Consider the following 12,266-nt stretch of genomic DNA (forward strand, 5'->3'; position numbering starts at 1 on the left):
TTAGATCGTTGGGGTATCTCTGGTATAGGAACCGTAAGAAGAAAGTGAGCATTAGTTGGCATGATTGGTGTATATTTAAATTGATGTAAAGTTGTTGTATATTGTAATCGGTTTGCCTTGACGATTTGTCGAGGTGTATGTCTATAAAAATTACCTTAAAAAAAAAAAAGTTGGGTTTAACATACATAAATAAAAATAAATAGAAGAGAATTGGTAGTCGCTAATCAGAAGCCAATGAGCGTTCTACATAGATCATGATATTCATACATATACTCCATTGTTTAATTGACTCGAGTCATCTTAAAGAGTTTATACGCATGAAATACTCCACATCTAAGCTATTATTAGTTTTATGGATCAATGGTGGCTCGGCACTTACTAGCTCTTAAGGAAGTGTTTTTTTTTAACGTGAATTTTGTTTGAAATCTTGTATCATGATTTGATAGCGGAAGGTTTAATATACATTGTTTATATGGGGTCCACATTAGAAAGCTCTCTCGAAGTAGGAATTTCTATTTCAAATACCCGATGGGAGGAAACCTCCGACTAATCTGTCTATATGCATGATGATTAATATAGGTAAACTATGTCCCTTAAACTTGAACCTAAATATACTCAAACTAAACCCTCATGAAAGGGCTTCATATGTCCACCCAAGTCTTAAACCCCAAAACCTCTTCAACTATTGAGCTAATATTCAAAAACTTAAGGCTTTGGTTAATAATTTAATATGTAAGAAAATAATATATGTGATAGTTGATTATTAATTATAGTTATTAACACACAAAAGATGTTAATGGTGGCATATGTATTCTTAAAAAAGAAATTATCTTCATATAAAACTTTTTTATTAAAAAAAAATAAAATGGTAAATTCTTTAAAATAATAGCTTAAAAATACTTCTAATTATTAGATGAAGACATGTAAAAAAATCAATAGGCAAGATTAGAAAAAAAAAAATTAGTAAAATCCATGCATCACCATATAATGATTTTAGGAGAATTTTTAAGCTAATTTTTAAAAGATTAATCATTTTCATAAGCAAAACTCTAATAAATAAAAAGAAAATGATAGATCTTCCTAATTTATCCTCTTAATAAACCTCTTAAATATTAGAATATGACGCATGGAAAGATCAATGGATGAGAAGATAAAAGAGAATAAACGTATTACATGGTTCAAATTTTGAAGCATTTAAGACATATGAAAAAATCAAAGGAGAAAAGATAAAAGAAAATAAACATGTTATTTAGCTAAACTAATTTAAGAAGATAAATTATTTCTCTAAATAAATTACGGGTGATACTATAGATACACCGTCAACTGTTCATAAAAATACATCTAAAACACCCCGTTTTATAAAATGAAGGAATGACTGACATGTGTGTCAGACCACGTGTAATTCTCCTTATAGCTTTTACTATCTACACACCAGTTAAACATGATGTTTTATATAAAACGGGATGATAAACACGACGTTTTATATATAAAAATGGGGCGTTTCGGATGTGTTTTTTGGAAATAGTTAGATGTGTGTATTAGTGTATATAGCTGCTTCCTAAATGACAACTTCATGTGTAATAGAATAACTCAATAATTGAAATTCGTAATTAATGACTTTCACATTTATTTGCACAAAATAGTTAAAGAAAAAGAAAAAGGGGAAACGCGGTATTCGTTGTCAGTTTCTTGCTTTCTCAGAAACTTCAATCAATCATTTTATTTAAGTTTAATTTAATACTCGTATATAGTTATAAAAATATATAAAATTTAAAATTATGTATATATACATGTTCCTTCCTTAAATTCAAACTTTATCAAATCTTTTGATCCTCATCCAAATTTCCCTACAAAAAAATCCACTATACAAAATTTTCAACATATTTATAGATATACATCAATACATATTTTTTGTAGACTAATAATAACAAGTTGAAAATTTTGGAAACTGACAACCATACATAAACAAACAATAAAATAAAACCCCACAAACATTACTCACCACAAATTTTCATTAATTCCTATGTTTTCAAAAAAACCACAACTAAAGAAGATACCAGAATTTGTCTGCAGCTGCTGATCCTTCTTGTTACTGGTAATTTGCTTTATTTTTTTAAAAATTTTAATTCAGCAATTAAAGATTGTTGCTTTATGTTCATTCCAACAATTTAATTCTTTTTTTAATGGCTTTTTAAGATTTTTAAAAAATAAAGTAATTAAGTAATTAAGCATGTTACTTTTTGTTAATTTTGATAGTTCATATTTCTCTATAATGGGTTTTCAAGATTTTTAAGTTATTTTTATTTAAGTAATTAAAGCAAATTTCTTTTTGTTCATCTCATTTATTATAACATACTAAAGTTGATAATTTTTATATTTTATGATATGATTTCAGGGTTTTACACTTCTGTATACCCGGATCTGGAAACTAAATTTATTTATGTATTTTAAATAAAAAGTTACAAACTTTTATTGTCAGTACTATATTGTAGTGATTATATGTTTATTTGATTTTGGATATATGAATTGATTATGAATTTATGATTAGAAACTAGAGGTTGACTTTTCAAAAATGGAGGAAGATAGAGAGTCAATAAGATATTGGTGTCATCAATGTGAGAGGCCAGTAGTTCCGATTTTAGGTATCGAAACGGTTAAATGTGGTTCTTGTAATGGCGAATTTATCGAGGAAATGGGCGATCACCTCCATCAGGGTGGTGGTGGTGGTTCTGACCCGGATCTTGACCCGGACCGGGCAGTTTCTCTATGGGCTCCAATCTTGTTAGGTATGATGAATAATCCTAGACGTCGTAGGAGATTTACCCACATTGAGTTTGATGACGATGAGGAGGAACGTCAAGTAGAGCGTGATGATGATGATTCGTATGAACGTTATCGTCGTTATCAGTTTCAGGATCCTCGTATGGGAGGAGACTCTGATTTGGACCGTGAGTTTCAGACGGTTATTAGGAGGAGAGATAGAAGGCCTTCTGCGATTTTGCAGCTTCTTGAAGGTGTTAGATCAGGGATGGTATCTGAATCTGAAAACAATAGGGATAGGGAGAATGGAACGGATGGTAATAGGGAACGTGTTATTTTGATTAATCCGTTTAATCAGACTATTATTGTTCAAGGTGGAGGTGGTAGTGGCAGAAATAGGTCACAGACTCACCCGATTGGTTCTTTGGGTGATTACTTTTCGGGACCTGGGTTAGAGTTACTGTTGCAGCATTTGGCTGAGAATGACCCGAATAGATATGGGACTCCACCAGCAAAAAAAGAGGCGGTGGAGGCAATACCGAATGTGACAGTTGAGGAAAATTCAGTTCAATGTTCAGTATGTTTGGATGATTTTGAGGTTGGAGCTGAAGCTAAAGAAATGCCTTGTAAACATAGGTTTCATAGTGAATGTATCTTGCCATGGCTCGAGCTTCATAGCTCGTGTCCTGTTTGCAGGTTCGAGTTGCCTTCTGATGAATCAAAATTACACCAAGATCAAGAAGGGTCTGGTGGTGAATCCGAGAATGCTGGGAACAATAGACGATTTTCTGTTTCTCTCCCTTGGCCTCTTAGCAGCTTATTCTCGTCAACAAGTGGGCCTGAAAGTGGGAGCTTGGTGACATCAACATCAGCATCAGGTTCTAGTTCATCTCCACAAGATCATGAACCTCATGGTGAGGAAGATCACTAGACTGCCCTAGGCGACCCGTTTAAGTTCCCTGCTCGTTTTCTTGGAGCTTGGTGAATTCAAAATCAGCATCGGGTTCAAGTTCAACTCAACAAGATCATGAACCTTACGGTGATGAAGATCATCATTAGGCTGACTCTCAGCCTGCGTAAGTTCCCTACTCGTATTATAGGCTTTCTGCTTTGTTACAGTCCCATGTACATTAATTAATAAGTGTAATATTGACAGAGTTGAATTGCCTATTTCCATCGACCTGTATGTATTATATAAATTATCTTCCTTTGTTGGTCTAACAATGTTATGGATCATTTGTTCTTGATATGTACCGTGTTGGCTCATTAACTCTCACTTGTATCTGAACTTAAAAAAAAGTTTTTGTGTTTGTGCCATTCTCTTGATCTTGTGTACTTGTTTTTCATGTTTTTGTCGGTTTCTCTTGAATCAAGTTGACAGACTTACGAAACCTGCTGGAACCAAACAGTCGGCATAATCTTGCCAACTCTAGTTTTATATAACAAAATACTGTAGTTTATAACAGAATACACGGAAATTCAGTTTATCAGTGGTGGAACCATTGAAAATAGTTTACTGAAATCATACATGCCGACAAAACGGGCAAAAAAATACATGGAACCAATTGTAAAGACCCACAGGGATGTCTCGCCTTTGTGCTCAAAGAAATGATTACTTGACATTCACAATCTTGATAATAGATGCAGCTCCAACCCGGTGTAGAACCACAACTGCATCACCCTCTTTGCAGAGTCCCTTAACTTTGGCATGTTGCAAGGCAAACCCCAACACTTCTTCGGTTGACTCGGCATGAGAAGCCCTAGCAGACCCGGCAGATAAAACCGGAACCAAACCTCTAAAGATTAAACTATGCCTTGCTGGGGTTTCATCACTGCAAGACCAATCAAAAGAATCGGTCTGGATTTCAGGAACCACAACCGAGAGTATGGGCATGCCAGGTCTGTACTTAGCCACCAATTTGGCAGTGCTTCCTCCTCTAGTTAGGACCACAATGATGGTGGCTCGGGATGAGTTTGCAGTTCTAACTGCAGCAGAGGCTAAACTTTCGAGTGGGCTCATGGGTATGGGTGCATTTGCTGCTATTCTTTTGAAAACATCTGAATAATTGATTGTGTTTTCTGCTTCAATGCAAATCCTGGCCATGGTTAGGACTGCTAGTTCTGGGTAGGCTCCAGCTGCGGTCTCACCACTAAGCATGACACAATCTGTGCCATCTAGAACCGCGTTGGCAACGTCTGTTGCTTCCGCTCGAGTTGGCCTTGGAGATTTGATCATTGACTCCAACATCTGAGTTGCGGTTACCACCGGCTTACCTTGGATGTTGCACTTGTAGATCATGACCTTTTGGGCTAAGAATATCTTTTCGATTGGTATTTCCATTCCCAAGTCACCACGCGCCACCATAAAGGCGTCGGAGTTGGCTAGGATTTCATCAAAGTTAGCAACCCCTTCTTGATTCTCAACCTGGCAAAGGTTTAACAATCAGTTAATATGTTTGGGTAACAAGTCAAAGCGAAGCGTCTTTTAAGAACACTGACATACCTTGGACATAAGAAGGATGTTCTTTGCGTGCTCACCCAACAACTTTCGAACCTCAATCAAATCAGAACCTTTGCGAACAAAAGACAAAGCAATCATATCAATCTTGTTAGGAACACCCCATGTGAGTATATCTTCTTTGTCTTTCTCAGTCAAAGTTGGCAAGTCAACAATCACTCCCGGAAGATTGACATTCTTTCTCTCACCAAGAACTGCAGTATTCTCACAGCGACAACGAACCAACCCCTTTTCAGTGTCGCAAGAAAGAACACTAAATGAAATGGTACCATCTGCGCACAATATCACACTCCCTGGTTTCACATCATAGGCTAATTTTTTGTAGCTCATGCAAATCGTCTCGATGTCACCTTTAATCTCATAATCTGTAGAGATGGTGATTTCTTGACCCTGCTTCAGTTGGATGGGCTTGCTGTCTTTCAGAAAACCAGTTCTGATCTCTGGACCCTGAAAACATCACCAAATGGTTAGCAAAACCTTGAAAGTTGTAATTGCTTTTGCAATTTAGTGTCTACATTTCTACACAACGGCAACGGTTAGCAAAAATCAAAACATGAAATTGAACGCAAAATTGACAGCGGGTCAACCCTTCCCTCCTATGCCAAGAGCTATGACTTCGTTTTAACTTGATCCTTTTTGACCCGTTACCGCAATCTATACAGAACAATTCGACCCGTTACCTAACATTTCTGTTTTGCAGGTTGCAATCGATAAAACAAAACATTCAGAATTTTCTTCTACTATCAAATCCTTTTTTTCTTTGGTTGAACGCCTAGCTTTTGTAATGAGTCATGTTTGATTTGTTTAAACTTTAGTTAGTACAACATGCCTATCAATGCTGTAGAAAATGTAGTCAAATTTTATATACACTTTATATTTATGCACCTCATGATTCTATTCTAGAATGCAACATTTTTCATAATATATAAATGTCACGGATTAACAGCATGGATTGATGCATACCATGTTTGACTTGATATAAACATATACGAGTATTATAACTTGATAAGTGACGTTTTCATTTGTTTATTGTCAATTACATATTTCATTACTTAACTAACAATTAGTGGCACGTAGTCTTGCAAGTGCTCAAACAAAAAGAAAATACAATATAAAAATTAAATCACATGGGCTGAAATGAATATATATATGCCATCAAAGATGAAGCAATAAATGAAAAAAATAATGCTACCTTTGAATTAAAATATAGTAACATGTTTATAGATCTATATATATATATTCAGATTGCATCTCAATGAGATCTAAAGAACATAACTATTCTCATGAATGAAATAAATAAACATATACAAATTGTTATATTAAAACCATGTATACAGAATACCTCTAACTCGCTGACCATAAGTTTGTATATATTGCCTTTGAAACATCAGTAGCATTTGTTATTTTTAAAAACGATATATTTTTTTGACCTACAAGACAACAGGGACGACTGGTTAAAGCAAAATCCATAGAAAAATCGAGCTAAATCCTGATCAACCGTTTACATCTGGTGTTGTTCTTATTCCATAAAATGAAAATTATGGTAATTCTTGGTCTTTAAAATCGAAAATATGGTAGTTCTTAGCGAAGAAACTGTCTGCCAATATGGTGAAGTTCAACTCACAAACTCTTTTCCTTTTCTATTCTTATACTCAAAATACGTCGGTTAGAAAAAATTTCATTCTGTTAATGTAGGATTAGTCCACTTGGTAGAGATGGTTGTAAGTACAGGGATTCATCCCTGAAGTAGGCAGGATTATTTGGGACTAATGTTGTAACAAATTTACCGTACAAAAAAGAGAAGAAAAAATTTGATTCCGGTTCAAGGTCTAGTTTGAATCCAAACCCATTCTAAACCGTACCTGACTTCATACTAACCCTTCCTTTTACGATCTGGTACTAATGTAGGGTCGAATCTGGAATCAGATTGTTGTACGCCCCTTACAACAACAACTGATTAATCATTAATGAATGGTACCAATGACCATATCACCATGATCAATCCTTAAATCTTAGTTTTAGTCAAGACCAACTAAATTTTTATATATACACAACAATTTAATCTCCAAGAAAATTGGAGATTTCAATCAAACTACATACTTATATAATCTATATCAATATCAACTAGTGACGGAGTTACATGGAGGTGAAAGTCGCCCGTGTCTACTCAGAATGTCTATAAAACTCTATATTTCCAGTATAATTTATTTCATAGTTAATTGTCCCTTAAACAAAACATACACCTAGATCTAAAATCCTGGTTTCGTCACTGATATCAACACTAAACAAGTAGTTAACAAACTCCATGAATCCATATCAAAAAGTCCTAAAGAAATCAGTTTGACTTCCAAAGTCATAACTTGAGAAACCCCCCATGAACCTAACCATTAACCCATCACAAATATATGATCACCATACACAAAAATATACAAAAAAAAGTGCTTGCAAATAGTTTGAAAAAAAAAAAAAACTTACTTTGGTATCAAGCATAACGGCACAAAGAATACCCGTATTATCCATAGCAGTCCTCAAATTATCAAGTGTTTCTTGATGATACTCATATGACCCATGTGAAAAGTTAAACCTTGCAACGTTCATTCCAGCTTTCAAAAGCTTCTCCACCATTGGAACAGATCTTGAAGCCGGTCCAAGTGTGCAAACAATCTTGGTTCTTGGTCTCTTGACACCGATTTGTTGCAAACTTTGATCAGTACTCATTTGATCCATTTTTCCTTTTTGTTTATCACTTGTATCTAAAAAGTCAATATTTTTAACAAGTTCAAATTGGTTTATATTTTTTTGATACAAGTAATATACTTTTTGAGATGTGGAAATGAATGATAGGAAATTGTTCTTGTTGTTGTTGTTTATGGAAGAGATGGCTAAAATGAAAGGGATATGTTGTTTAAGGAGTTTTGGGGTCCATTGAATGAGTTTTAAAATTTAGTTTTATTGTCATGCCACTTGCTTCATGACAATCGATTCTCTTTTTACTAGCTACGTGGGGTGTTTGGAAGTTTTTACTGTTTATTTTTATAAAACTAGAAAGTACTCACTAGAGGCAGATCTTACGATTACCAAAGTATAAAAACTGCTTTCAATTTGTACCTAAATGGTACAAAACGATTCCAGCCTTTACATGAAATGAGAATCGAATGTATGACTTCTGCCTCCAGAAACCAGGATATTTATCACTGATCCAAACTATGTTGCTTTAAAAATAAAGATATCCTTTAAAAACTTAATTATTTCATTTAAAAAAAAAAAGATATCCTTTATATATATATCTGTTTGTGTTTATTTCATTAAAAACAAAGATATCCTTTGGAAAACGTTAATATAACTTAAGATTTTTAAAATTTAAAAAATGAAAAATGAATTGTGGAAAACAATAAACAAAATATTTCTAATTTTAAAAAATGAAAAAAAACAGTATTTTCCGTTTTCTTGAAAAATTATGATTTGATGGTGTTCCATATTTTTTTGAAAAACGAATATGGAAAAAAAAAAGATGTTTTCTCTAACTAAACGCTCCCTTAGCGTTTTTGCATGTATTTTGTGAGTCCATTTTAATCTGATTTTTTCTAACTATGGTTCGTTAAAATTTGTATAAGTACCAATCATTTAATTGGTATTATAAAGATGATGTATACCTATCATGTGATATTTAAATTGGTATGGTTTATAAGTTTGCATAGGATATCAGTTTTTATCATATAAAGCTATGTTACTAAAAAGGTTTGTTGAAACTTTGTCTGGTTTGTTTGAAAGAGAGATTTTCTATAAACATGAGGAGTCTGAAGATCCATAGAGTTGTTTATATGTCGACATCATAATAATTATATTAAAATCCGACCAAGTATCTAGATATTTTGAGATGTTAAAAATGAAAAATAAAAAGTTGATATAACTAACTTTCATGAGGAGCGTTTGGACGTGCGTTTAAAATAGCTTATTATCCTATTATTTTAGAATTAAAATTGCTATAATCAGTTTTAATACTTTCGGGCACACAACCGTTGAAGTGAAGGTTTCAAGTCTTGAATGTCGGTCTTTGGTTAGAGATGCGCGAAGCAGCCGGTTTGCATTTTAGATCTGGGAATCAACGGTAGTTCTGAGCGATCCTGAAACAGGGAAGAAAGAGATTAATTGGTTTTATATAAGTAAAATATTCACTATTGGAAAATTGGTCTCAAATTGTTGATAATCAACTTATATCAAAGAGTCAAAGACAATGAGAAAGTTCAACTTATATCAAAGAGTCAAAGACAATGAGAAAGGTTCTACTATACTGCATACTGTAGTAAGGATTTTTGCTATGCGTTTGATACAAATTATACTGTAGCTAAGTTAGTACAAATATTTTCTGTAGATTTTATTTATGATAGAAAAATTCTCAAATTTGGTAGAGGTGGAAAGAAAGAAAGAAACTGCTGTTTTCTGTAGGTTTTAATCCCTAATATGTGAGGGGTTAAAATGTAGGCAGACCTTATCTCTAACTAATTAAAGGGATTGTTTCTAATTTTTCATCTAAATGATAAAAGGTCCTCTAATCTTTACATGGGACGAAAATCAAACATAACTTCCGTCTCTAACAGCCAAAGTGATTACTCCTGATCCATCATGTTTTTTTTTTTTTTGGTTGAGGTCATCGGATGACTAAAAATGAAAGGATGGAAGCCTTTGGGTTCCTTGGAAAGATTTTAAAAACTATTTTATTCATGGCACATGCTTGATGATTCATGCCACAATGGGTGATCTGCAAACCACAAAGTTTTACCTTTTTAATTGGTTACTTTGTGATACAAATTTCAGTGTGGTCCTTTTCTTTTGGCTTAATTTATAAAAGTGCTAATAGATAGATACTACATATACATAGATGATCTATATGAAAAGTTATGCGAATATTCTGAAAACGGGTGCTTTGTCAATTGTAAAGTTAATATCAAAGAGACTTTTTCCATGAGCTTTCGAGGGGAAAGAGCGGTTAAGTTGTACGTGGTGTTATGCGTGTGTTGTGATGTTGCAACAATCTAACCCGGATCTGGTTTATTGTTTTAGTGGAGTTGGGTTGATGTTGTGTTCACATTGTCACAAGTCACAACATGAAAACATAGGTTGTGGACTTGTGGGTGTTTTTTTGGTGATTCATTCTTCCCAAATGACTTGCTTTTAAAAAAAAACTTTTTTTTATATTATAGTATATATTTTATACCTTTTTAACACTAATGTGAAAAAAATATAATAATATTCGACTTATTTGACGTTGTAAACTTTTGGTATTTTGTATTCATATTGTGAAAGAGAATATGATAATGTGTAAAACTGTAAATGTAAATGATAAAAGGAAAAAGACAATTTTTGATGTTTTTTTATGGGGATGGTATTCCCTGATCACCTTAACATAACTAGTAATGTTAATGTAATCTTGACCTTTAGATGAAAATCAAGGGCCAAGATTTAATGATCATTTCTAAATATTGACCTTCGATTTTTATTAAGGGTCAAAATTTCCTCAACTTGATTCTTTTTTTAAGAGACACCTCATCCGGTGGTTTAGATTAATGTTACGACTCTATAAATATGGCTGAAATGAAAGGCACCATAATATTTAATTTGTTCTTAATAGTTATAAACAAATGTCCGTTTGTAACCAGATTTACAAGACCAATGCGAATCTATAGCTCAATGATACTTATACATTTGTAAAACACATAAGCCCGTTGTAGTTATTAAGAGATTTTGTATTCAAATCTTGCCTTGTGTGATTACCAGAAACTAGAAACTATTTCTTATGCGGTGGACAATGACCGAAGTCATAAAATATATCTCCATCAATCTACACAAAGATATATATAACTCTGACCCAAACTCGTTTGATTCTGTTTTATCCCATGGATTGAGTCACTTGTTTAAGCATAAATTTACACAGACCTAATATGTATATATTATACTTAATATGAGGGGGTTAATCTTGTTTAGAACATGAAAAGGTTAAACGAAGACTTGCTAGCGGTTCCCAGTTGGTTTGAAAGTATGCGCAACTTTCACGCTACCAAGTGTAAAGTGTGTATGTGAGTGTATGTTGCATGAATGTTTGTTGCTCTGGCTTGAGTGAATGATTTGGTATTTATAGGCACCAAGGAGGGGTGGTCCTTAGTGCATGACGCCTATTTAGCAGGAGACCGTTTTTCGGTGTGTCGTGTTGCTTAACAAACTTTGTCTCTTTGGTTCAGAGGTCCTAGTACGACTCTGCAGTGTACGAGCATGGACGTCATTGGCTCGAGGTACAATTGGCTTCGGATTAGCGAGTAATGCCGCAGCCGTAATGAAGTCCGTAACGAGTGCCGGAGGGCATACGTCATCATCACCCTAAATTTAGGTAATCTAAAACTATCTTCTTGTAACGCATCACTAGTCACTAGAAAAGTAGAAATAATAAGACAAGGGTGAACCAATTTTACACTTCATTCCATGGATCGTACTTGTTTTTTATTTTAATTTATCTAAACTAAATAATCCACGTCATAAATAATAGTCCCTTCTCATTTTGTCTTTTAAGTTTTGAAAGTCTGACTAATATCTTAAATACATTATGCTAGCTGACTCAAAGTTGCAATGAATGGGCACATCTTCATTTGTGGACAGTTTTTGTTCAAGCCAAAAGGTGGTTCTCACTTCTGGATGTTACCAACAAATCCGTCTATTTATTCTGTTTTTCGCTGAAATAGAAAGAAGCGGCAACTTGGCATCATCAACACTAACTACATTTTTCCAATTTCATACTTTCATGATACAATCCGAAAACTTAAAGAGTGGTATACGTATATCACTTACTTTTTCTTCTTTTGTTTATGGACAATATTTTTTTGAATTTGCAGTAACCCTATTTCAATTTATGATTAAAACATATATCAAAAAGATTATTGTGCCGGTTGGTCTTAATTAGATCAACCAGCATACGACCATTATGAAGGATTTTTATGAA

General features: G+C 33.7%; 2 protein-coding genes across 2 annotated transcripts; one reads left to right on the plus strand and one right to left on the minus strand.

Annotated features, from left to right (window-relative positions):
• The first annotated feature begins 1,880 nt into the window (after window positions 1-1,880).
• On the plus strand, window positions 1,881-4,030 carry LOC122581121 (E3 ubiquitin-protein ligase SIRP1-like). Its single transcript, XM_043753272.1, has 2 exons — window positions 1,881-2,095; window positions 2,549-4,030. The coding sequence occupies exon 2, from the start codon at window positions 2,573-2,575 to the stop codon at window positions 3,689-3,691; it is 1,119 nt and encodes a 372-aa protein (XP_043609207.1). The 5' UTR covers window positions 1,881-2,095; window positions 2,549-2,572; the 3' UTR covers window positions 3,692-4,030.
• A 126-nt stretch (window positions 4,031-4,156) lies between these two features.
• LOC122581244 (pyruvate kinase, cytosolic isozyme-like) lies at window positions 4,157-8,158 on the minus strand. The gene is made up of 3 exons (XM_043753425.1): window positions 7,754-8,158; window positions 5,264-5,725; window positions 4,157-5,185 (listed from the first exon to the last, which is right to left on the minus strand). Exons 1-3 carry the CDS (start codon window positions 8,003-8,005, stop codon window positions 4,373-4,375), a joined length of 1,527 nt encoding a protein of 508 aa, XP_043609360.1. The 5' UTR covers window positions 8,006-8,158; the 3' UTR covers window positions 4,157-4,372.
• Between the last annotated feature and the right edge of the window lie 4,108 nt (window positions 8,159-12,266).

Source organism: Erigeron canadensis, chromosome 9 (genome assembly GCF_010389155.1).
Source record: "Erigeron canadensis isolate Cc75 chromosome 9, C_canadensis_v1, whole genome shotgun sequence".
Classification (NCBI taxonomy): Eukaryota; Viridiplantae; Streptophyta; class Magnoliopsida; order Asterales; family Asteraceae; genus Erigeron; species Erigeron canadensis.